This window comes from Monodelphis domestica, chromosome 6 (genome assembly GCF_027887165.1).
Source record: "Monodelphis domestica isolate mMonDom1 chromosome 6, mMonDom1.pri, whole genome shotgun sequence".
Taxonomy (NCBI): domain Eukaryota; kingdom Metazoa; phylum Chordata; class Mammalia; order Didelphimorphia; family Didelphidae; genus Monodelphis; species Monodelphis domestica.
Window position 1 is genome coordinate 233,114,593 of NC_077232.1, and position 27,656 is coordinate 233,142,248.

The 27,656-nt window shown below is 39.3% G+C and overlaps 1 protein-coding gene across 2 annotated transcripts in view; it reads left to right on the plus strand.

Moving 5' to 3' along the window:
• The window catches only part of SNX25 (sorting nexin 25), a 236,394-nt gene that overhangs the window by 92,021 nt on the left and 116,717 nt on the right, over window positions 1-27,656 (plus strand). Inside the window, exons 4-5 of one of the 2 annotated variants that reach the window (XM_056802960.1) lie at window positions 465-637; window positions 2,821-3,007. In XM_056802960.1, coding sequence (XP_056658938.1) covers window positions 465-637; window positions 2,821-3,007 — 360 coding nt within the window. The remainder of the gene's footprint in view (window positions 1-464; window positions 638-2,820; window positions 3,008-27,656) is intronic. The other variant, XM_056802961.1, reaches the window with a different exon arrangement.

Here is a 27,656-nt window from a genome sequence, read left to right on the forward strand (position 1 = left end):
TTCTGGAAAGCAATTTGGAACTATGCTTCAGAAGCTATTAAATTGGGCATATCCTTTGATTCATGGATATTGCTACTAGGACTATACCTCAAAGAGACCAAAGAAAGAAGGAAGGTGCCTACATGTACAAAAATATTTATAGGAGCTCTTTTTGTAGTAGAAAGAATTGGAAATTGAGAGAATGTCCATCAATCAGGAATTGACAGAACAAGTTATGGTATATAAATGGGCTGTTAGAAATGATGAAGGGGATGGTTTCAGAAAAACCCGGGAAGACTATATAAACTGATGCAAAATAAAATGTGAAGAACCAGAAGAACCAGAAGGACAATTTTTCACTTGTGTGTCTGTTTTGTTCATTTGGGCAACTTCTCTTTAATTATGTATAAATAACAAATTGTCCTTTTAGATGACTCACTTCTATCATTTATCCCACCCCACTCCCCCTTTCCTTCTAATTTTAGACAAGAAGAGCAGCCGAGGCCCTTTTTATTACATGCATGCTTGAGGAACTCGGATGAAGAAGTAAGGTTCCTACAAACATGTTCTCGGGTTCTGGTGTTTTGTCTCCTCCCCTCAAAGGATGTCCAATCTCTCAGCTTGCGCATAGTCCTTGCAGAAATTCTCACAACAAAAGGTAGACTTACAAAGTTGAGATTGCTTTTAGATGCCTAGATTTCTGTGCATACTAATGTGTTGATAACACTTTTTATGGCACATACACTCACCCTGTGCTCTGTTTTGAAAGTGTGAAAATCAAATTTCAAGAATATTTCATGTGGAAGTAGAGCAACAAAGAGAGCATCCTTTGGACATCCATGAGAAACATAAAAATAGATGGTGACAGATGGCCAATGAACAATTTATACTCGTTATTTTGAAATGAAAGAGCTGTTCCTTCTGCCCTCTACAAGGAAGCAGATGTTCATGATAGCCTTTGTGTCAGCTAGGGCATTGATTAGCACAGAATCATGGACTTAAGACTGGAAAGAACCTCAGAGGGCATCTAGTCTAACTCCTCCATTTTATAGAAGTGGAAACTGAGACCTAGAGAGGCATAAATATATAAATATCAGGGTAAGGAAATCTACTTGAGTCCAATCCTGATAGAGGATCTAAGTAGTGTAAGATTTAGAATTTCTCTGACTGTGGTATGGTCAAACTTCTTGATTTGTTTTTCATCATTCATACAAATCCAGGGTCATTTAAAAAGCATTATAGCCCTGTGAGTGTGTTCTAAAAGAAATGGAATGAATAGTTATGCCTAGCGAAATCCTTAGCCTGAAAGGGAAAAAAAACCAAACCGAACCTTGAAGAAACTGACTCAAGAAAAATAGATCCTGATCCAGAATTTTAGTACACAGCTAAATTATTTGCTTAAATATACTTTTAGGTGAGAAGTTTGTACTAAAAGGCTGAAGGCTTTGAGAAAAGAGATTCCAATCTATGGCCTTTTAGTATAACTACAAAAGGATCCAGTTATGGAATGATAGAAATTTAGAGGCAGAAAAGAGCATGTAGTCCTCTAATTTTACAAATAAGGAAACAGGCTCAGAGAGGAGAAATTATTGTGCTCAAGGTCTCACAACTAAAAGCAAAATCCTTTTTCTCTTTTTAAAAAATCCATGTTCTTTCTCTTTCAAATACATAAACATTATCAACCTTTCTCTACCCCCCAGAAGTACATCTAAGTAAAAGGAACCACTTCAGCAATCAGGTCTTTCATATATATCTATAGTTCTTCTGTGCCCTGAGAGAGGGAGTCATCCTTTGCCATCAGGCTTATGAAGTGTCATTTGGACAAGCCATTATTTTTTCATCCAGGGCTTTTCCCACCATATACACTGGTCTCTGCTAGTTTTGGTGACTCAGAGACAGGTGGTCATAAAAGCAGTTGGTGACCAACATGGAACTCTGCAGATGAAAGAAATGTTTAACGATGCATTTGCAGACTGTTTGGTTTGATGTGCATCATTATCTCTAGAGTGGCTGGCTTCTAGTAATTAACCAACAGCACCTGTAAAAAATTAGGGGACATTTTCAAATCTGAGATCAGTACAGAGAGCTTCTGCTGTCCCCAAGAATATTTTTTCTATTGTTCTATTGTTATAAAAATAAAACTAGCCTGGAGTCTCTGCTGGTCTATTGCAAGAGTGTTGGTTCCTCATATTTTGGCACACTAGAGTGGTTGAAACATCTGGAACTTCATTTAAGGTACAATCAAAGATTTCAGTGAGCAGATTTGAGATGATTTTGTTAGCAGAGGGGTGTGGGATCCTGGTGACTTATTTTCCTCAACCCCCCACCCTTATCTTTCTTTTTTAATGGAGAAAATGACATGTCAGTATTTGGCAACACATATAGAGATGGTGGGATCACCTTGGACCACTTCTTTGGATGCGTGAGAGCCCAAGTATGAGAATTTATTTATTTAAAACAGCATCAGTGGAACAAAGCGATTGCTTTGGCTATCTATGTTAGGTGAGGCAGCCTAGTGTAGGGGCTAGACTTCCTTATGAAGACGTGGGCTTGGGTTCTTCCTCTGACACATTTATATTGGCTGTGGGACCTTGGACAGATCATTTAAATTCTCAATGATCCACATAATGAAAAAAAATAGCCCAACTTGCACAGGTAAGGGGAGTTTCCTCTAAACCAGTGAAATCACAGGTCTGGTCCCTGCTAAAAAAATTATTGTTAGGTTATGCATGTGTCCAAAATGCAGCCTGAAATATGCATGTTGGTTTATATGTATATATAAAAAAGAAAGAAACCAAAAAAAAGGAATGGCTGCTCAGCAGCTTCTTCTGTCTCCTTCAGTCTTACAGCCTGTGGTGGAGTTGCTGAGTGACCCTGATTATATCAACCAGATGCTACTGGCCCAGCTGGAGTACAGAGAGCAGGTGAATGAACATCACAAGAAAGCCTACACATACGCTCCTTCTTACGAGGAGTTCATCAAACTCATTAACAGCAACTCTGACGTTGAATTCCTGAAGCAGCTAAGGTATCTGACGTTCACTCCTAGCGCGTCTGACGCTCAGCTTGCTCTTGACTGGGGCCCATTACCAACTTGGTTCCAGCTATGTGATGTGAGGGAAGCAGCGAGAAAGGAAGCCCATAAATCTTGTCATTTAATGAAGTCTAAATTAAATCAGCTCTTCCTTGAGGCAGCTGGAATGGTTAATTTTCCCATTGTATCTGATTAGTGAAGATTGAAAGCGACTTGGTTGTTCAGGGCACCCACTTATTTTCTCTGGTACCCAGAGGTTAGGGGGCTGTTGGAAGGGGGTCCTTTTCTTTCTCCATAAAATAAATTATTCAGCATGGCATAGTAGAAAGAGTGCAAGATTAGATGCTGGATCTGGCTTCAGATTTTAACTCTGCTCTTTTCTAATACCAGATGGATTTGGGGTAAGTCTCTGTCCTATTTTAGAGTTCCTTTTCTTCACTTATAAAATTAAGGTTATGGGCTCTCTGCCTTCTGAAGCTCCTTCTAGCTCTAAATAGTCAATACCTATGGTCTCATTTGAGAAGTAGTGCATTATAAGAATTATAGCTCTAACTCAAATATATAGTGCTTGGTTCAGCACTGGAAGTGATCAACTTAACTCCAAGTAGAGAAGAGGAAACAAATGCCAATTCCCTCATTCACACAATGGGGCCAGAGTGTGAGGAATGGATTCTAATACTTCTCCAAGAAAATTCCATTTCCCTTATCCATTATCCAGAAAATGTTTTTAGTTGGGCGGTAGCAGTGGTGGTTTGAGGTTGTCGTCTGAATATTGTGTTTACTTTCTGTTTTCAGAATGGATCCTTAGACCTCTTGCTTCTTTTCTCACCATCCAGTGCTTATTCTGATGGTTACCTCATTTCTTGTCATCACCTCTTTCAGAAGCATACATGGTAAAAATCATTTCACCCATTTAGAAGGCAGGTTTCCTTATTGTCAGCAACTTTGGTAAAGCAACTACCTTAAAAAAAACATTATGCATATATCAAATTGGGATTTCATTCAAGTAGAGAGAAAACTGGAGCTCCTGCCAGTGTAGACCTCATATATTTCTCTCTCCTTGTCTTATTCATGTCCAACCCTTCTTATCTCAAATGGACCACCAAGGTTGTGTTGTCTACTCACAAATCACCTATCTTTCCAGTGCTAAGTATAGTGCCTAGCACATAGTAGGTATTTAATAAATGTTTAATGACTGATGAACTCATATTTTCACCATGCTTTTTCTTCTCTCATGCCTGATTGTTATGAAAGATAAGGCTTCACAACTTCTCCCTTTCTTCTCCTTCACCTAAGCAAACATCCAGACCTCTCTGACATATTCCAAGGGTTTGCCACTACTAGAAATGGTAAATAAATGAACCTTGTCTCTTTCATATTTCTTCCATCCTCTTGTACTCCAAGAAGCCTGACTCTTCCTGGAAGACACTGCACCCAAGGTCTTTCATCTCCAATGGCAGATGCTTATTTCCTCAGATACCTTCAGGACTCCCTGGGATAGAAGGAGAAAGCAGGCTCTGTGATTCCATATCCAGACCTGTTCTCTGCTGCCATCACTCAGCAACCTCTCCTCCTGTGGGGTTTGTTTCAACTGTCTGTAAGATCACCTTTAATATAGTTTACTGACTATCGAGAAACTTCCCTTTCTTACTATGTTTATCTCATAGTCTTTCCTTGTACTCCCAGCCCTTATCCTCTTATTCAATAACTTCAGTGTATCTATTGATGTCTCTTTTATCACTCTTGGGTCCCATGGGGTTCAATGATCTCCTCTACTCCCATGACTAACATTTTTATCATACCTTAGCTAAGTGTTCCTACTGTAGATCTCACCACCATCCATAGCATTGATACTTTCCAGATTTTTAATTCTGTCTTTTCTCTCTTATCTTTCCCTCTCTATTAATTTTCCTAAACCTTTTCTTCATCCTCATTATAGACTCTAGTTTTCCCATTCTTCCTTGTTCTTTTAATTCATTATACTTCTTCTGACTTCCTTTCCATCTTTTTGACCCTATAGTTAATGAGTTCAGTTATACATTGTCCTCTGTCCTTGAATCCCTTGCTTCTCTATGCTCTTATCTTGCTAAATTGCAGTCCTCAAAGATTTTTCTTTTTCTATTCACTTCCCCTTTCACTCAGGATAACCTCCATTACTGTATTCCTTAAAAATTCTCCCAGTTCATTTCCATCCATCTAGCTTTCACTTGCCTTTATGCCCAGACTCAATTCCATCATCTGAAATTTGAATGATTCACTAACCAGCACCCTAGAATTCCTACCTACATCTAACTTCTCCCCACCCTACACACAGTTTTCTATTCCAGATTAGATAATTCTTAAATCAGTCCTCCATAATCTACCCTCGCCTATCTTTTCAGTATTTTTATTCCTTATTCTTTACCAGGTACCCTTCAATCTAATGACACGAATTTCTTGGCTGTTCCACAGACAAGACATTCCATCTCTCTCTGATGGGGACATTTCTCTATTCTTGGAATGTTCTTTTCTCCTCTCTGCCTACTGATCTTAGTCTTCTTCATACTAAAATCCCATCTTCTACAACAAACCTTTCCCAACTTCTCTTAATTCTAGTGTCTCCCCTCTCTTATTTATTTCTTGTTTATCATATAAATAGCTTGTCTGTACATACTTGTCTAGTTTTTGTCTCCCTCATTAGATTGTCAACTCCTTGAGTGCAGAAACTGTCTTTTGCCTCTCTTTGTATCCTCCCTTGACTATGCTTAATAAATATTTGCAGACTCATGGATGAAAATTTGAATAAGAATTATTCATGAAGAGGGTATTGTACTCTTCATTGGTAGACAAAATATCCATATCAGCCAGTAGAAGAATTGGCCATAGCAAGGAATCAGGATACCTCTTTTTCTAAGACTGAGAGGAAAGAGAAGAGAATGGATGATGATGCTTAACGATACAGGATGCTTTATGAAATACAGTCAAATGCCTTCAATTGACATAGTGAAGCAAACAGCCAAGAAATCAACTCTATGTGTTGGGGACTGGAAAGCAAGAGGCAGATGGAGCTGATGACTTGAGAGGAGTCTCTAAAAGTTGATTTTGTTTTTTGTTTTTTGATTACTGTGGGGAAGCAACAGGAATACAGTAGAAGAATTAATTGTTAAGTGAAACTGAGGGCCATTTGAGGTTACATGCTATGTAGGGGGTTTCTTGGGGTTAAATATTATCTTAGAAAACTACAATTTAACATTAATAACTTTTTATATTGTATTAGATTTTAATTTATTTTGTCTAGTAATTCCTAATTACAATTTAATCTATTTTGGTAGAAGCCTGTGGTCTAAGGACCATGGATTTGACATCTCTGAAGTCACCTTGATTTTTAAATTTGAAGAAATTGAAGTTCAGGGAAATTAAGTAACTTCCTTGCTTAGGGTCATATATGCAGTATATATCTGATGTGGGATTTAAATCTAGATTCTGAAGCTTCAGATGTTTCCCCTGTTTCATACTCCTACAAAGGGTATGTATATACAATATTAGGTACAGATTAATTTGAAGGGCACTAGTAATTTTGTGAAAGTGTCAGGGAGATCCTCCATGTAGGTAGTGATACATGAGCCAAACCTTAAAGGGGTCTAGAGATCCTTTGTGGGCTGCTGGATGGCTCAGCAGATAGAGTGCTAGGCTTGGAGTCAGAAAGACTCATTTTTCTGAGTTCAAATCTGACCTCTGACACTTATTAGCTGTACAGTCCTGGGTAAACCACTTAACCTATTTGCCTCAGTTTCCTAATCTGTAAAAATGAGCTAGTGAAGTCAATGGCAAACCACTCTAGTATCTCTACCAAGAAAATCCCAAAAGGGGTCAGAGAATCAGACACAACCAAAAAACAACTAAATAACAACAAGAGAGCTATTGGATTGTAAAGTTCTTGATATCAAGGACTGTCTTTTGCCTCTTATTTTTCCCCAGAGGTTAGCAACATGGCTAGCATATGATAGATGCTTTAAAATGTATTTATTTCTTTACTTATTTGCTATTCTTTGATCAGTTAATCAATCTATCCATAGATCTATATCTATCTGTCTGTCTGTCTGTCTATCTATCTATCTACCTACCTATCTATCTATCTATCAGCTATCTCTGTGTCTCTGTCTCTGTCTCTCTTGGAAGAGGCAGCCTGTACCAAAGCCTGCAGACAGGACTTGGAATGTTGTTTACAAGAAATAGCAATATTTTGGCTGGACCTTAGACTTGTGAAAGAGACAGATATGTAATGAAGCCAGAAAACGATGCAATAATCAGATTGCTGAGGGCTTTAAATGCCAGGGCTATAAAACTGATTATGTGCTCTTGCAGAAGTATCTTGAACACATGCTGTCTAATGGCTTTCTTTCTCTGCTCTGTTGGAGGCAGGATACTGAATCTGGGTGCTCCTGCTGCTGCTCTTTCTTAGCCTGCTGCCATTGAGATTCTGGGTCTCCACACTGTGGGAGCCATTCTGGCTTTGTGCTGAGGGTTTACATTGGATTCAGGAACCACAGAGCTCCTTATCTCTGGGTCACAGGGTCAAACATTGGGATTCATATTCGTGTCTGTTCCCTTCTTGAGGACTGCCCCCCTAATATTTCACAGAATCAACAAAGGAGCAGAACGGAAACTTAGAGATCAAATAGCTGTGGGGTTCTTCACCTTGTTTATGTCCTTGACCCATTGGATATTCTGGTAAAGCCTTTGGAAACTTTCTCAAGAGAATGTGTTTAAAAGCACAAAATACACAAGCTTACAAAACAAATTTGTATTGAAATGTAGTTAACAAAATATGTTTTTTTCAATCCATTTATATAAATCACAGTAAAATAGAAATCAGATAAAGTATACCAAGGAGAATATGTAGTAAACAATATATAGTGCACGAATGCTCCCAGTGTGAGAGAGAACTTAACTGAGAGAGTCTTAGATCCCACCCAAAATATGTTTTTAAAAAGAAATTTATGGACCCCAAGTTAGTTTTGATAATACAAACTCTTCATTTTATAGACAAGCAAATGAAGGCCAAGCAGGTAAAGTGAATTGACTAGAGAACAAAAAGTTATAGGTGAGGGCATGACGTAGGGCTCAAATCTGGATGATCTTATTTCAAGTCCAGTGTTCTTGCCATAATGCAGAATTATTTGTTAAGTGGTGGTTAAACTTTGCTGATTTTCTTAGGCTTAATCCAATAAATGCTAGGAAGCACTGTAGTAAGGGATTTTAGCAGGAGCAAGCTGACAGCAAGAGATCCTGCAAACCAACATTCCATACAAAACTCTCAGGAGCTGGGGAACTGAACACACAGGCAGTTTTTGGAGCAGAAACCATGGAAGAGAGAGGCTGTTGCTTTTCTCTAGCAGTCAGGAGAGCCAAGAGGGTTTCTGTTTAGTATTTCTGGGGTGGACCCAGAGAGCCAGTGGTTCCCTCTTCTTTGACTTTCTTGATATTCTTCCTGTCCTTGGTGCTGTTGGTGCTGCTGCTGCTGCTGTCAAGTGGATTTCAACAGAGCTATTACTGGGACTACTGTTTGACTCAAAGAGGACTCCTTCTTGTGAGATTCTTTGGCCCTTATTCTTGTTCCTACCAAAACCTCCTAACCTTAATTACTACTTTAAGAATTTAGTTTAGAATAATTATAGAAGGTATAAGGGTTTTAATCTCTGTTTTGGGTTAGAAGTTAGGTATTCCCTAATTCTCTTTTCCCCTCCTCCCTTTAGGTAAATAAACCTGTGAATTTATATATATATATATATGTAGTTTTGAACCTTTCTTTTAACCCACCTATTACATTTGGTGAGTCAGTAGAGCAAACTTACAGAAATTGACTTAGACCAGAGTAAAACAGAGAGATCAGTAGGTTGTCAGTTGAACCATCTTGCAACATTCCATTGTCCTTTCCAGCACTTGATTGCTCTCCAAGGTCCTGATTGACATGGAACTCTGACTCATGATTGACTCAGAAGGGGGTTTAAATTTTAAATAGCTCAAAGGTCAATAGCACATGTGGTAGGAAGACATTTTTGTTGGTTTTTTATTTTTGGTTCTGTTATTTGGTGTTTGTTCACAGTGGATAATAACAACACATATCCTGTATTTTATAGCAACTTCCTGTACACATTGAACATCATGTCAGGAGACATGGCAAATGTTATTTTGTATTTTTTCTGGGATTGTTTCCTACATATCCCTTATGGGGATTTCACCCACTTACAGAGCACTGTGTTAGGAATTGTGTAAGTTCCTAGCCAAGATGTGGTTTTTGATCCCTGCTTTCTTGTAGCCTTTAGTTGAGTAGAGGCATCTCTGTCTCCCTGTCCTTCTCTCCCTTTCTCCCTCTCTCTCTCTCTCTCTCTCTCTCTCTCTCTCTCTCTCTCTCTCTCTCTCTCTCTCTCTCTCTCTCTCTCTCTCTGTCTTTGTCTCTGTCTCTTTGCCTTTGTCTCTCTCTTCCTCTTCTCCTTCTCTCTGTCTTCTCTGTCTCTGTGTCTTTCTCTCTCTCTCTCTCTCTCTCTCTCTCTCTCTCTCTCTCTCTCTCTCTCTCTCTCTCTCTCTCTCTCACACACACACACACACACACACACACACATACAAATCTGCAGTATGACAAGTATCTTAATGTTGCCCAAGAGTTCTGTATCTATTTGATGGCCAAAGAACAAAAAGGTTTTTACTAACTGGGGAGATCAGGGAAAGGACCAAAGACAAACATTTATAAACATCTGTCGTGTGCCAGGTACTGTACTGAGCACTTTACAAAGATTATCTCATTTAATTAACCCTGGAAAGTAGGTGCCATTATTATCTCTATTTTACTATTGAGGCAATTGAGGCAGCCAGAGGTTATGACTCACCCACAGGTAGGAAATGTTGGAGGCTGGATTTGAAATTAGGTGGCCCTAATACCAGGTCCAGTACTATATTTACTGAATCACTTATGTTCTCAGAGGAAGTCTTTTCAATTGGGTTTTAATGTCAGGAGAAGAATCCTATAGGTGACAAAGGAGAGGCAAGGCATTTCAGGTGTAGGGAATGGGACAAGCAAAGTTCAAGGGGTGAGGGGAAGTATAGTGAATGAGACAGTAGACTTGTTAACTGTTAGAACTAGAAGGGAATTTAGAAATCGCAACCAGGTGGCTCATTTTAAAAGAAGGGGAAACTAAGTCCTGGAGGGCAGTAACTTGATGAAGGTTTCTTTCCAAACAGATGAGCTAGTGCTTGTCATCCTCTGACTTTGAAGCCCAAAGTATGATGCTTTTGGTCAAGACTGCTAGGACTTTCTCCAGGCTTCCGGCCCCTTGCCACCCTCCTCCTCTCCTTACCACCCCACACACTCCCATCCATTGTGACAGGTACCCTCCAAGGAGTGATACTACCCGCTCTCAGTGGTCTTTCTTCTTTCCTTTTGCCACTGCACAATTGTAAAGCCTTCTATTGGCCTTGAAACTGGGCTGACTTTCTCCAGGCACTGTTTCAATTCATCATCTCCTAGGGGACACTGGGGTCTTCTCTTGGGTTCCTCCTTGTTTCCAAAGAGGGTGTAGAAAGAAATCCAATGACCCACTTGGGCAATCACACAGATAGCTATCATGCTCGAAAAAGAAATAGATGATGGCGTATACAATTATTCTGTTGCCTGGCTACTTATTGTTCACCTGAAATTAGAAAAAAAAACCAACTCTTCTCAAGGGCCAGGGCTGATCAGTGCTATGAACAGACAAAATTACTTTTTATTAGATTCCTGTCTAAAGCCCAAATTGATATGAGGTTAAGCAGCCTCCTAGCACTAATGACACAGCTTGCTTCAGATACAATTGAATATGGCCTGGCTGGGCTTTTTTTCTTCTGTAATTGTTAGTGTACACCGTTGCCTGGCATTATTGATTCTCCGGATCTCTTTAAATTGCTGCCTATAAAATTAAGAGCACAGGCTGACTAGGCATGAGAAGGTGTGTTTCTTTTTAATTAAATTCATATGGTCATTTGGAGATGCTGAAACCATCCACTCTGTAGGCATACTGCCTCAGGAAATAAACGTGTCGTGAGCTAAAGCAAGGTCATTCAAGTTGGGGCTCGCCAGGGACCTCTGCAAAGAAGATCAAGGATCTAATACTTGTACTGTCAGATGGCATTCTCCTATCCTGAGTCATCATTAAGTGGTATGCTCTAAGGTGATGCTGCTTTTCCTGAGCAAGTTATTTTACCTCTGCTTTACTCAGTTTCTTCATTCGTGAAATGAGGATAATAATAGCACCTACCTCTCAAGGTTGTGTGAGGATCAAATGAAATAATTAAGACTTAGAGTAAAATCTCCCATGGGCAGGTAGGGGGCACAATAGATAGAATGCAGGGTCCAGAGTCAGGAAGACTCATCTTCCTGAGTTCAAATATAGCCTCAGACACTAGCTGTGAGACCCTGGGCAAAACATTTTCCAGTCTCTTTCCTTTTGCCACTGCACAATTGCAAAGCCTTCTATTGACCTCAAAACCGGGATGGCTCCCTAAGCACTGTCTCCATTCATCATATCCTATGGGATAATAGGGCCACCTCTTGGGTTTCTCTTTGTTTCCAAAGAAGGTATAGTAAGAAATCCAATGATCCACTCAAGCAATTACACAGATAGATATTGTTCTCTAAAAATAAATAAAACTTCCTGCCTCGGTTTCCTCGTCTGTAAAATGAGCAGGAAAAGGGAATGGCATACTGAGGCTGACAGTCTAATGAGGTGGGGGGGGTGGATGACAGACAAATAATTGTGTACAAATAAGATATATGCCAAATAAATTAGAGATAATTGACAGAGGGAAGACTCTAGTGTTAAAGGGAGTCAAGAAAGGCTTGTGGGATGTTAGCTGGGATACAATGTCTGTAACATTGCTTCTACAGTACTGCAAGATGCTGAAATGCCTCTTACTCATAAAGGGCCAGGGAGAGGGACTGTACCTGGGACTTCTTTCATATAGGAAACTCCCAGATGAAGAAACTTACTCTGCCAGTACAAGCTGGCATCTTCTCTGTGACATAGTCAAGAGCTGTCTGGGAACTGAGAGGGAAAGTGAATTGTCCAGACAGCAGGTAGCAGAATTCGGATCTTCTTGACTTCCAAGCCAGGTCTCCATTTACTATGTTGCACTGCCTCTTACTTACTCATGAAAGAAAACAATGGATTATATTCAATATAATTTTTGAGAAGCAGCATGATATAGTTGGAGTCACAGACTTAGGGTCAGATGTGGCCTCTGAAACATATCAGACCTCTGACACTTAACAGTGAGGAGGGGAGGGAATTTCCTTGCTGGGAGTTGGCCCACACAGATAGAATTACCAATGATTTAGACAAAAAATAAAGTTTTAATGTTGAATGTACTTTATTGTGTTCACCTTGAAAGACCAGGGATTTTATCAGTATGGATACTCTCCGCCAAAGCAAATTATAATTCCCCCTTCCTCATGTCATTTAATTAGATTCAACGCCACTTTGGCTTTGCGCCAACACCACTTTGGCTTCTGGGCACTGGGAGAGTTTAGATAAGATATGGCTCTGGACTTTGTGGTGTTACCTCCAGGGTTATATTCTCGGCTTTCCCACTTGGGAAAGTCCTACTAGACTTTGCCCTCTACTGATGTAGCCTTTGAGAGATCTCCAGGCTTCATTGAGGCACAGGATGCCATATCTGATGCCAGGGAATTCTGAGACAATGAGATTGTACAGTGGAGAGAGCACTGAGACTGGAGTCAGGAAGACTTGAGTTCAAATATGACCTCAAACACTTAGTAACTGTGTGACCCTGGGTATGTCACTTAACTCTATTTGCCTCAGTTTCCTCAATTGTAAAGTCAATATCAGAATATCATCAAACTGGTAAGGATTGTTTGTAAGGTCCCATGAGGTATTATTTACAATGTGGCTAGTAGAGTGACTACCAAATAGTTAGTGCCAATCTAAATGCTTTGTCCTTTCCTCTTCTCTTCTGGATGATTGGAAATTGTTAACCCATATCTGGTAGAAGAGATAGCTTTTCCATAAACCAGAATATTTGATGATTAGAACATCCCATTATTAGTATGGCAGATGAAAGATGAAATGACTGAAGAAGCAAAGATAGATAGTCTTAGCACATTGATTTATTAAGTGGCATGCCAGTTGTCCAACAAATCAGGACCAAGCCATTTTGTCAGCATAGGACTGGGCCCTGAATACAGGAGGAGGCAGACTTTTACATATTGAAAACAATTAAGTAAATTAAGCCATTTAATTAAAAGGAAACAATATAGCATTAAGCAATCTGATTTCTCATTAGATAAAAAATTAGGGACTTTCCAAGTTGGGAGGGAGAGAGCAAAACTATGTAAGTAATTGCCTGAAATCAGAAAAAGAGTGTCCAGCTCCTCCCAAGCATCTACAAAGAGTTAAAGGAACATAGAAACAATAATTGGTTGATCAACATAGGGCCAGTTTTCAGATAAGACATATGGATTGTTTGCGGTGTACAATTGTGAGAAAATATATTGCATTCATCTTAGGATCTGACTGTATTTCTGGTCATTGCAACCTGGATCTTTGATAAAGAGTCTCTACACAGCAGGTACAGCTAGTCCAGTTTCCCATCCACTCAAGGTGAGGTTCAAACAATGCAATAAGATTTTCTTCCCAATTCCCACAACTGATTCCCTAATCTTATTAATGTAGCTGTTCTCTCCATTGGTTTCAATTGAAACTCATTGAACCCAGGCCAGGCTTGGCATATAATAGACATTTAATAAATAAATACTTGTGGAATTGAATTCTCCTTTTTCCCTGTGATTTCTTTCCAGGTTCTCTCATAGAACCTTCCTGAAGAATTCACTCCGTATTCTAGAAGCCTTATTTTTTTAAGTCCACATTCAAGCTGCTTTCATAAATAGCACGGCTATTGCTGTAGCCTTTGTGTTTGCATATGCCTAGCTGACATACGTTTCTAGTTGCAGTTTTCAGCCCAGACGCCATCTTTCAGAAGTAACCTCTTCACCAGAAATCCCAAGTTGGCAGCCTAATATTTGAAGGTCAAGAAATAGAGGGAAGTGTCAGCTGGCCAGCTAGAGTGATGCTTGGCTTTTTGCTTTGGGTTTGGTGTACCCAAGCCCTGCTCTTGGATGGCCAGAGCATTGTTTTTTCCTCATCTCCTTCCTTTTCTTTCATTTTGTTATAGTCCCACCTCTTCTCTGGAAATGGCTCAGTGAAAATGATATCTAAAAGTTTTTCTTGGTGCATCCAGCCATCCCTTTCCATAGTTCATCTAATTGCCCATGCCTAACAAAGACAGGTAGGCTTTTAAAATTCCCACCCTTGCCTTCAAATGGTAAGATAATAGGGGAGAATGCCATTCGGGGAGACCCATGATTCAGCCAGCAAAAGAAGGGGACAATCAGGGTTCAAAAAGAGTATTCACCCTAATTGGAAGCCCAGACTAGGGAGTGGCATCTAAGAGGTTGGGAAACTATGTGCTGTGATGTGATCAAATTATATGTATTTTTTAAAAAACCCTTGGAATCAATACTATGTATTGGTTCCAAGGCAGAAGAGCAGTAAGGGCTAGGCAGTGGTGGTTAAGTGACTTGTCCAAGGGCACATAGCTAGGAAGTGTCTGAGGTCAGATTTGAATCTAGGACCTCCGGTCTCTAGGCCTGGCTCTCAATTCACTGAGCCACCCAGTTTCCCCCTTATGTATTTTTATTTATTTTGAAGGTTTTATACACATTATTTTTCCTCCTCACTATCTCCACAGTTAGACAAAAAAAATTTTAATGAATATGTATAATCTAAAGTATACCCCATATGCATTTTTAAGCAGACCTTAGGGAAAAGGTGGCTAAATTGGGTCTTTTTGCTTCCCTGTAGAAATTATTCTATTATGGAATTTTTCCCTGAGATAACTTATCTTTATATTAATGCTTTCAAAAGCTTACAAAGGGTAAGGTTTTTAAGAGACAAAGTAACTTATGATCATAAATGAAGAGAGAGAAAGTATCTCAGAGGCCATGTCTAACCCTCTTTATTATATAGATGAAGAAACCAAAAAAATGAACAAAGTCAGTTGCCCAAGGTCACACAAGTAGCAAATCAAACAAGCTGGATTTGAATTCAGGTTGTCTGGATTCCAAGTTAAGCACCTTGGACATGCTGCAGACATCTAAAAATCAGCATGTCCAAAACTCTATGTGTGTATATGTTTATTTTTTTAACCCTTACCTTCAGTCTTAGAACCAATACTAAATATTGGTTACAAGGCAGAAGAGCAGTAAGGGCTAGGCAATTGGTGTTAAGTGACTTGCCCAGGGTCACACAGTTAGAAAGTATTTGCATCCAAACTTGAACCCAGGACCCTCTTGTCTCCAACTCTGGCCACTGAGCCACCTAGATGCCCCTCAAATTATATTTGTTATCTCTGTACTCCCTACTCCTTGCTGAACTTAATTTCCCAATTACTATTAAGGGTATCGCTGTCCTCCCAGTCATCCAACTGGGTGATATCCTCTACATGTTATTCTCTTTCTCCTCCTATTCTCAATCTGTTTCCAAGTCCTTCTGATTATGTTGTCACATCTTGCCAAAGCCCTTCCTTCTGTCCTCTGACAATGCTGGTGCAGCTCTCCCATCACCTTATACTGGGACTAATACAATAAATAGCCTGATGGTTAGTCCAGCAACCACAGATCTCACCCTTTTCCAGTTTACCCTCCACTTAGCTGCCAAAATTACCTTAAAATACAGCCCGGAACATGTTACCACCCTAACTGGTAAACTCCAGTGGTTCCCCATCACCTCCAGGGTCTTATGTAAAGTCTTCTCCTACCTTCCCAGTTTTCTTACAGTTGTAACGTAAGGACAAAAGGAAACAAGGAGGATGGAGGGAGAGAGAAATGGAGAGAGAGGGTGAAGAGATTGTTCTTCCCTTCTCTTCCTTTTGGGAAGAGGTAGCCAAGTCCTGTCTCCTTGAGAGAGGGAGTATGTCTCCTCAGAGAATGGTTCTGGGAGATGGAGGACAAGCACTAGAGGGGAAAGCCTTAGTAAAATGACTCAATGTCCCCCGTGAGGTCCAAGCTATTCTTGAGACACAAGATGAATTCTTCTGCCTCTGGTTTCCTCAGGGACACCAACTGCCAATTCCCTTCAGGACCTTGGGGCTACTCCACAGTCAAGGAGAGATGTTTATTCCGTGGGTCTGGTAGTTTTGGATCACTGGGATCCCAAGGCTAACCCTCCTTTTTGGGGAGAGGTATGATCCTCCCCAAATCTTTAGTCCCCTTTACTATTGTTAGAAACTGACCCAGACCTAAATCTAAAGTAACAGATATTTATTTGGGTTCAAACAAGGAAGGAGTGGTAAAGATATCAAGTAGGGAAAATTGGGTGAAAAGGAAACCCTACAGCTTGCCCCCCTACAGCTTGCCCCCTCTGGCAAATTGGCCCTCCAAAGTCTTGGGGTTCAAGGCTTCTCAGCCTTGATCCCTCTTCTTGCCAGCTGCCAGTTGGTCCCTATACCTAAGCTAATTAACTTGGGAATAGGAGTCCAGGGACAGGTAAGGGAGGGAGAATGAAATCTTTGAAAGGGATCTCTGTGGATGGCTCTCTTCAAAGTCCTAGTTCACCATATCTACTGACGGCTTTTAATTGTAGCTATTTAGAGTTGAGTGAGAAGTATCTGGTGGTTCAGGAATGGACACAGTTGATCTTCAGAGAGAGACAAGCTTCAGATTCTCTCCTGGAACTTTCAGTTGTTTTTTTCTTGCTCCTCCCTCACTCTCTCTGCAGCTGATCTCTGTCAGAGACTGCTCTCTTACGCAACGTGGATTATCTCTCCTCCTATCTTACACAGTGCCTTGCTCCCCCTCTCCCACATATCCTGTGGTCCAGTGACTTTAGTCCTTTGGTTGATCTTTGCACAAGACAATCAATCTTCTGACTTGTTGAGCTTTCCCTGCCTCCCCCCATACCTAGAATCCTCTCCCTCCTCATCGCTGCCTCTTGGCTTTTTGCATTCCTTCAAGCCCTACGTAAAGCCCACCTTTCACAAGAAACCTCCCCCTCTTAATGCCTTACCTCTGAGGGCTGTTTTCTTGAATGAATTTTGTCTATAGTTTGTTTGTTGTATATAGTCATACTGTCTCTCCCTTTAGACTGGAGCTTCTTGTGAGCAGGGACTGAGTTTTATAGTACTAGCATTATTAGTTAATGTGATCTGAAGACTGGCCCAAAAAACCCCTAAAATATTCAAATGTAAGGTTTAATCAATCTAGGTGTCAGAATACTATGAGGAGAGCCTTTTCTAGGTCCATTAGTCTCATAGTGCTTAGCACAGGGATTAACACATAGTAGGTGCTTAGTAATTATGTGACTGACTATCCATTGCCTCATTAAAGATTATAACTTGATAAATGACCTGCAAAGATCTCAAAATTATGAATAGCTTAGAGGAGATGTTAGAAATGATGATGCCAGGGAGGTGAAAAATATCAGAAAAGAAAGACTCTTTAGGGTGGCCCTAATGGAGACAAAGTAAAATCAGTAAAGTCATCAGCTTTTTTTTTTTTTATAAATAGACATTGGTCCTTATTCCATGTATCTCGGGCTGGTTAAACTTTGTGTCTTTGGCATTCAGATTTTACTATAATATGAAGAAGATTCTCTTGGTGCTGAGGTATCAAACACATACCTGTATGTGGGCCACAGCACCCCTAATGCTGCTGAGCTAAATTAAAATGTAATTGGGTTGGAGAGGCAGCTGGGTGGCTCTGGATAGAAAGCCAGACATAGAGGTTGGAGGTCTTAGGTTCAATTCTGACCATAGATACTTCCTAGCTGTATGACCCTGGGTAAGCCACTTAACCCCCATTGCCTAACCATTTTGTTCTTCTGCCTTGGAACCAATGTACAGTATTGATTCTGATGAAAGATAAGAGTTTTTAAAAATGCAATTGGGAAAATTTCATAACAAAGTAAAAATTCAATAAAACATGGATAACATTGCATTTTAAAATTAAGCCACTATGTAGCCTACAGGAATCCTTATGTAGAATTAGAAATGTCCCTTTCTATTTGGGTTTAACCTTCCTGCACTGGTGGATCTAAATGTCTTGTTAATAATTTCCAATTCTCTCATCATTTTCAATTTCCGAGTTGACTGTCTATGGCAAAGTTGCTGTAAGTTAATTTGAAGCAGTTAATTGGTGTGATGGAGAGTATAGTCCTAGGAAGTTTGGGCCAGGAAGACCTGAATTCAAATCCAACCTCTGCTACTTACTAGCTGTGTGGCCTTGGGCAAATCACTTAGCTTCTGTCTGCATCTTTTTCATCTTCTATAAAATAGGAGTAATGAGAGCATCTACCCCTCAGGGTTGTTATTGTCAATTAGATATTTGTAAAATGGATGCTTTTTTCATTTCATTCTTCCTTCCTACTTTGCAAAGAAAGATCTAGCCTTTACCTCACAAACTTCTCATTTATTTCAATTCTGATAAATAGCAAAAAAAAAATCACCATTTGAGATGATATAGAATTGATCATATTGGGGTGATTTGGAGAATAGAAGCCTAGTCTCTTGATTCTTGGAGAGGTGTCATGTTTTTCTTACTAGGAGCTGACTTATTGAAAAGTAAAGTTCCCAGATTTCCTAACAGCTATATCACATAAGTATTGTGCCAGCTGCCGAATTGTCTGTCTTAGGCTGGTTCAAGACTACAACTTCCCTCAGATTCCATCTGGCTTTGTTTTCTTCCTTCCCCAAATCAGGAAACAAATGAACTGTGCCAAAGTATGCTATTTATCAATTTCATTGAAGTTATGTTGACACAACCATCTTTTATTATGTGGTAGGAGTCTTATGTGAGCCTAATGGATCTAGAAGAGGCTTTCATCAGAGTATCCTGACAGCTAGATTAAGCCTTACTTTGGAAGATTTTCGTTTTGGGGACTGACCTTCTGATGAGATTAATTGAATTAATGCTAGTACTGGAGAATATTTCTAGCCTTTTATCCTCCCTTTTTCCTCCATTTAGGCGAGCTGATTTTAAGATGTCTGCTTTCTTAGATGACCTATTCCTTTATATATCTCTATCTAGTCTGTCTGTATTTATCTATCTGTTTGCCTCTAGTCTGTCTATTTATCTGTCTATCTATATCTGTATCTATCCATCCATGCATCTGTCTGACTGACTATATATATATATATGTATGTTTATATATGTATCTACACTTGCATACACATGTAGATACATACATTATATTTATATATCTTTTGTTTTTACATTTCCTTCATATTAAGAAGTCTGCTTTCCTCAGATAACATATTCCTTTGTATCCATCCATCCATCCATCCATCTGTCTGTGTCTATCTGTCTGTCTGTCTATCTATCTATCTATCTATCTATCTATCTTTCTGTCTGTCTATCTATCTGTCTGTCTGTCTATCTGTCTATCTGTCTGTCTGTCTATCTATCTATCTATCCATCTATCCATCTATATATCCATCTATCTATCTATCTATCTATCTATCTATCTATCTATCTATCTATCTATCTATCTATCTATCTTTCTGTCTGTGTCTCTCTGTCTGTCTCTCCCTCTTTCTATCTATCTCTCCATCTCTATAATTTGTGTATATATGTATGTATATGTATATTTATATATGTATCTATACCTGCATGCATATATATATTATATTTATACATTTTTTCATTTTTATATTTCCTTTATTTTAAGAAGTCTGCTTTCCTGTTCCAACACACATACAGGTCTCTTTTTACTTCTCTTTATTTCCCAAAGGATATATTATTATACCTTCCATACCTACAAAGAATACAAAAGTAAGAAAAGAAGCAAAACGAATCAGCGTATCAATCCTATCTGATAGTACGTGCAATATTTTCTCTTTATAATCCCTCACCTTTACAAAGGAGAGAGGGAAGTTCATCTCTTCCTTAGGGCCATGCTTTGTCATGGTAATTATAGATCATTCATTTTCAGTTCTTTATTCTCTCCATTTATGTCCTTGTAGTGGTTGCCTATGGTATTTTCCCGATTCTGCTTTACTTTATATCAGTTCATTTAAGCCTTCCCTTAATGTTTCATATTTTTGTTATGGCACAGTAATATCCCATTCCATTCATGGACTCTAATTTTTTTAGCTATTCCTTGCTTGATGAGAACATTCTACCAAGCTTCATTCTGGCCCCAAGGTTCTTTTCTCATCCAATCAGATAACCAGATTTGTTCTGGTTGAGAGGTCAGAGTATTTTATCAAATGCTTGAGAGATGTGGGTAATAGTATCAGTGAGAACAGCATGAACCGGGACGTCTAAAAACTTGTCTTCAGGATTGCTAGATTCATGTATTGCTCAACTGCAAATAATCTTTAGTTGTTATGAGTCTGCCCATAATCCCAATCATTATAATTCCATTCAACTATAGATTTGACTGCAGAAATCCATTAAGAGTTTTGTTTATGTCTTAGTCTATTGGTCTGTTCTGGAGATGGTTTATTGATGGGATTTTTGTTTGTTTGTTTGTTTTTTTGGGGAGCTAGAATCTCAAGGGAACATTGCATTGTTCTCTGTCTAAAGTTATTACCTACTCTACAAACTAATAAATGGGCATTGCAAAGGACCTAAGGGGCTCTTCCTAAAGGAAAACGGACATTGTAAAGCTAGGCCAAGACTTTCTTTCTCTCTCTTGTGCTTTGCCATATTTGCCTGAAGAGATATACCCTAAATAACTAGAGATTTTTTAAAAATAATTTTTATTAATGTCTTCTGTTTCTTACATCACCATAGCACCTTCTTCTCCCTGCAAACCATCCCATATGACAGATGGGAGGGATTTTTAAAAAGAGAAGAGCAGCAAAACTGATCAATAAATTGAAAGTTTGAAAACATGTAACACCTGTCACAGAGTTGGAGGGACTTGTCCAAGTTTATGCAAACAATAAAGGTCTGTACTCACTTGAGTATAGGGTCTCTGTCTCCAAATCCAGGGACTGAGGCCACTGGACTTGGTAATTAGGAAGTCATTTCTTTCAAGAAATTGTTTCAGGTGGGTGGTTGGGAGGAAAGCCAAATTCCAAGGGGTTGAAAAAACTTGAAGTGTTTGGTATTGGCAACTTTTTCAAATGACTTAGCATTAAAGCAAAGAAGAGACAGTATCTGGATGGAGTCGATACATTATGGAAAAATCTTTTATGTAGAAAGACTTGTTTTTGACAGTAGATGGAAAGGAGTCAGTGGAGAGGGAATGATTGATGGGAGGGAATAATTTCTGAAACAAAGACCTAGTAGAGGGAATAGGATTAAGAACATAGGTAAAGAGAGAGTACTTTTAGCAAGAGCCAAGAAGTACCCCCTTTTCTCCAGGGAAAGGCAGAGAGAGTGGTTAATAATACAAAGCAGTTTTAAGGTTTAGCAGAGAGGAGTTGATAGAGCTCCCAACAGAAGGCTTCAGTTTACTTAGTGAGATAAGAAGCCTGTCTCTTGCTATAAATGTAAAAGTTGGAGTTCTGCTTGGAAGCTTCAGGCAAGAATAAAAGATACCATAGAGAATGGCATAAGGAGTCAAAAAGAACAGAAATTTTTCCTTGTAGCAGTGAGGACCCTCTTGAGGTTATAGATCATAAATTTATACTGGAATAAATGGTTAAGGTAATACCTCATGGTAAAAATAATTATCTTCCTTCTGCTTAGCAGAATTCCTGCCTTTAGCCGGGTCTGGCTAGCTACCAGGTTTACATTCTCTCATTGGCTTTTTCTAGGGATGCTTAGCAGCTTGGGAGGAGTAGAGGAAATGAATGTTATCCACAGGTGATAATTAGCAAATGTGGAATGGCATTTTCTCGACTATCCTTTATGCCTCCAACACTCTTTCCTCTTCTCTAACTATTGACTTCCCTGACTTCCTTTCAGTGTCTTCTATTAATTATTTCCTATATATCTTATATATGTAATTAATTTGCTTTGTAGATATCTGTTTGCATGTTGGCTCCCCCATTTGATTATAAACTTGAGGGCAGGATCTGTCTTCTTTTTGTATCCCTAGTACTTAACACAATGCCTGGCTCAAAGTATTTGCTTAATAGATGTTGATTGATTGAATAAGAGAAGTAGAGGAGAGGAAGGGGAAGGCAATCAATTCTATAGTATCATCTAGTGAATGATCACTGTGGAAGACCAGTTAATAGTCAACAAGAATTTCTCTCCCTCCCTGCCTCCCCCCCCTCCCCTTCTCCCTCTCTCTCTTTCTCTCTCTCTCTCCCCCCGCTCTTGCCCCCTCTCTCTCCATGTATAGCTGGGTCAGGACTGTTTATGGAAGCAAGTAAAGCCAGATTGGACTGTGAAATTTGACTGAGATATTAGAGGTCAAAAGAAAGCTTGTTATGAGTGAGAGAGCAAAAGAGAAAAATTTAGGAAACTGTGTGGAGATTGGACTTTTAAAGTTCAGAATCTTGGAAGTGGTTTGTGAGGCACTGAGGTGAAAACTCTGACCACCAAGAGATGAAGACAGTGCTGGGGAAGAGAGGATCAGAAGGAGATTTTGGGAGAAGAGGATATTGAAGAAATATTTGGTCAGTGGGAGAAGAGGAATATCAGTGTGAGTAATGAAGTCCTTGAAGTTCTGGGAAAGCGGAGATAAGATGGAGAATATGCCAGGTGCAAAAGTTGGGATGATTTAATTTGTAGATTAGAGTGAAGGTGATGTATTGCCAAGGGGATTTGTGGAGTCTTCTTCATATAAGATTAAAAAGATCATAGACTTTTATATGCAAAGGTTCAGGTGTAGTTCTGCCTGTAATTAGGGGGGATAAAATAGATAACATCTTAAGGTTTCTTAAAATCCTGTCAATTTTTTAAAAAAGAAAAGTGATCAGAAATGCCATTGTTATCAAGAGTGTTTCAGAAAAATCCACTGAACTGCCCCATGAGATGCACCAGAATTAAGAAGGAGGAGGAAACAACCAGTTCCAAGACAAGCTAGCACTCAATTTAGGATACCAGAAAGTACATGGAATCTTCTAAAGAGAAAGTTAGTGTGGGTGGACAAGGAGATGGGAAATCATGCAGCGTCAAACAAAGAGGAACCTGGCAAGGTTTTTATGAAAGAAATAAATGAATGTGCTCCAATGACTCAAAAGATTGATCATTTAGCCAGTGTGTGCATTCCATCCACACAAGGCAATCACAAGCACTTTGTGGCTTAGTAAACTCAGGTACAGATTTTTGTGTCCAAGAAATTCATTGAGGGAGCTGCCATTTTATTCCAAGCTAGCATAGCCTTGGAGAACTTAGTCATCTCCATGTAGAGATAATGTATTCAAGGAGGATTTTATGGAAGCAAAGAAATATTTGTGCCTGAAAAAGGCATCAAATGAGAAACCACCTCAAAGGTTAAAGCACATAAAAATGAAATCTCTGTTTTATGAGAAATGATACCATCTGATATTTTTGTCCAAGAATCAGCAGAGGAAATGAATAGATGAGTTGGAGATTACAGGGCAAACAAATTATTTTTGTTTGGTAGGAAAGATAATGGACTAATGGAAGAAACATAAGATGCATTTCCCAGAAGAGGAAAGATGTTAAAGAAATTTAAGAGCTCTCTGAAATACCATATGATTGTTTATTCTATCACAGAGGCCCCAAGACTAATAGTAATCCATGGCTCATTTAGAAATGACATAATCCAGGTGTGGGAAGACATTTGTAGAGCTATTCAACTCCTCCTCCCACCTCTTTCTCCATTTCCCCCACAAAAATATGTCAAAACCAGCAACTTGAAGTCATGATGAACCAATTCACTTGAATAAATTTGTGATCTCTGATTTGGTAATTGTCATCAACAATTCAGAGTTAAGTCATCCATGCTGCCCATGCCATGCAACTCTTGTTTATATTCTCCTCTTAGTTCACCTTAGGTGTTCCTACCAAATAAGCTTCCTTTTTTCTCCTAAAATAAGAGGAAACCTACTGGTAGGGCATCTGGCTACCCTTTAGTGATCCAGTTTTCTTGCCCCAAACCAGCAGTTCCACATGACTAGCCCATTTTCTGCCCTTATCATAATTTCTTGTTGATAATAAATGAAAAAACCTAAAAACAGACAGACAAACATGGCTTACTAGGAAACATGTCGCCAGTGTTTAAATGGAGATTGGTCCATGGAAAGAACACTGTGCTGAATCAGAAGGATTGAGTTCTTATCCTGATTTTGACACCAATTACTTGTGTATTTTTTTGAAAAGTCTCTTAACTTTCATGGGTCTCAGTCTTATCCATGAAATGAGAGATTGGACTGGGTGGCTTCTAAGATCTTTTCTAGCTCTGTATTCGATGTTTCTGTTGTAAAGATAAGCTAAAGGGTCAGCTAGCTGGTGCAGTCATTAGAATGTTGGAATCAGGAAGACCTGAATTCAAATCTAGCCTCAAATGTTGATAACCCTGGGCAAGTCACTTTACCTCTGTCTTACTATTTCCCCAGCTATAAGATAAGGATAACAGTAACACTTGTCTCCCAGGGTTATTTTGAGGAGCAAATGAGATGTTTGTAACACAGCTTAGCACAGTACCCAGCATTTAGCAGGCACTTTGTAAATGATGGTTCCTTCCTTCCTTCCTTCCTTCCTTCCTTCCTTCCTTCCTTCCTTCCTTCCTTCCTTCCTTCCTTCCTTCCTTCCTTCCTTCCTCCCTTCCTCCCTCCCTCCCTCCCTCCCTCCCTCCCTCCCTTCCTCCCTCCCTTCCTCCCTTCCTCCCTTCCTCCCTTCCTCCCTTCCTCCCTTCCTCCCTTCCTCCTTCCCTCCCTGGCATACAGATGTACCTGATGAACACATAGAAACCAGGCTGGAACTTGCTCAGTAGTAACTCACATTTTTGTAGCAGGAAAATATATTGAATGAGCACAGCCCAGTGAAGAGAGGGCTGGCCTTGGAGCCAGGAGAACTTTCTACATCAGTCAGTTAGCCAATGAACATTTATTAAGCACCTACCCAGTCTGGGCACTGTGTGGTCTTAAAATACTAAATAGTAAATTAACTTAAAACACTAAATAAATGCTAGCTACTCTCATTCTCGTGTCATTTTCCAATCTTTTTTTTTAAACCTTTATTTTCTGTCGTGGAGTCCAAACTAAGTATCCATTCCAAGACAGAAGAACATTAAACAGTAGGTAAGTGAGGTTAAAATGACTTGCCCAGGATCACACAGCTAGGAAGTATATGCAGCCAGACCTGAGGATCTTCTGTCTCCAAGCCTGGCTCTTTATCCACTGAACTGCCAACCTATTCCTCTTAACAAGCCTTATAAAACTGCTCATGTTCTGATGCTTCCACTGTTGCTCAGAACATTTTGGGAAGTCTCCTCTTTGAATTGAAGCCAACTTTGCCCACCTTCCTGGAAAGCCAGCTACTTCTGAGAGAGAATCTGAAATCTCTGCTTCTTTTTTAGTGCATAGAGTTGAAAGCTCCCATTGTACTATATACAATACAGTGTGCCAGGCCACTTGGCAACCTGGATGTGTCCACATGGTGCTCCTCTCTCTTCAAAGGGCCGCTGTCATGACTAACCCCACTCCATGAGACTTTGGGGACTTGCTCTCTATAGCTGATGTGTTTGATTTGTTTTTCTAGTTCTGTGATGAGGATTTTTATTATTCCTACCACCCACATTCTCTCCATCATCCTTCAGTCCTAATGGATGAAGAAAGGTATTTACTAAATGTTTATTCTCTGTGCATCCCTGTGCTAAGCTCTGAGATTGTTAAGACAGAAGCCCTTACCCTCCAGGAGCTTATCTTCTAATGAGGGAGACAACACAAAATAGGAAGTATCAACTAGAATGGAGCATCTAGGTAGCACAGTGGCTAGAGCACTAAGCCTGGAGTCAGGAGGACCAAATATGGCCTTTCTAGCTGTGTGACCCTGGCAAGTCACTTCATCCCAATTGCGTAGCCTGTGCGACTCTTCTATCTTAGAATTGATTCTAAGACAGAAAGTAAGGATTTTTTTAAAGTTAAAAAACAAATACAAAGTATCAGCTAGGGAAATCCAAGTTCCAAAGGAGGATAGTCCCAGAGACAGTCAGTGGAAGAGTTAAATGTCTATTAATATATAATTTCCAGAAGCAATGGGAACAGTGATTTGAATAAATGTTATCAAAGAAAATGGTGGAAAGCAGGGGAAGGCATAGGTGGTGGCAGGGCTGAAATGGCCAAAGTGGCTAGTGTGAAGATGAGGGCATGGGGCTAGAGGAAATGCCAAGCCAAATGTCCCATTGTGTCAGTCCTTCATTCAGAGGTGGCAAACTCTAAGGAGATCTGTGAAACTCTTCCATGTGCTAGGAACCAGAATGACTTGGCTTTGGGAAATGTTTACCCCAAAAAAGCAAAAATACAATATAACACAGATACTGTTAATTAGTGGTATTCTAAGTAAGTATGTAGCCAGCAGAGATTCCTTTTTATTTGAGTTTGACACTGCTCTATATGTCATCTTCCTCACCATAGCTAGCATTTATATAAAATTTAAAATTGGTTTTCATTAAATTTCATTTTTTAATTATATTAAACAATTTTTGACAGTCATTTTCTGGTATTTTGCAATTCAGATTCTCTCTCTTTTCCACCCCCTTTCTGAGGCAGTAAAGAGATATAGCTTACACCAATGCTTTCATACAATACAGATTTCCATATTCCTCGTGTTGTGACAGAAGACACAAATCATATATACAAGAAAAAAACTCACAAAGGAAATAAAGTGAACAATGAGATGCTTTGATTTACAATCAGATTCCTTCTTAGACACTGGATTTTTTTTTGTTTGTTTAGTTTCTTTTTTTTGTTTGTTTATCATGAATCCCTTGGGGTTATCTTGGAACCCTATTTTGCTGATAATAGTTTAGTCTTTAACAGTTGTATATCATACAATATTTCTACTCCTGCATACACTGTTTTCCTGGTTCTGATCACTTCACCTAGCTCCAGTTCATATAAATCTTTTCTAAACTCATCTTGTTCATAATTTCTTATGACACAAAAGTTTTCCATTCAACTATATATCACAGCTTGTTTGCCACAATCTCTTGGTTTCCAATTCTTTGCCCCTCCAAAAAGATTTAAACAAGTAGGCCTTTTCTCCCTATCTCAGATCTCTTTGTGATTATAGACCCAGTAGTGGTGATATTCCTGGATTAAAGGGTATGAACAATGTTATAGCCTTTGGCTATGGTTCCAAATTCTCTCCAGAATGGTGGCATCAGTTCAGAGTTCCATCCATGGTGTGCATTCATGTCCCAATTTTCTCATATTCTCTCCAACATTATTATCATTTTACTTTTTAATCAAATTAACTACTCTGACAGGTTTGAGATGGTGTCTCAGAGTTGTTTTAATTAATGTTTCTCTAATCAATAGTGATTTGGAGCATTTCTTCATATGACTAAAGATAGTTTTAGTTTCTTCATCTTAGAACTGCCTGTTCGTATCCTTTGACCATTTGCCAATTGGAGAATGTTTTGTATTCTTATACATTTGCCTCAGTTCTCTCTATATTTGAGAAATGAGACCTTTGTCAGAGACATTTGCTATAAATTTTACCACCAATTTGTTGTTTTTCTTCTAA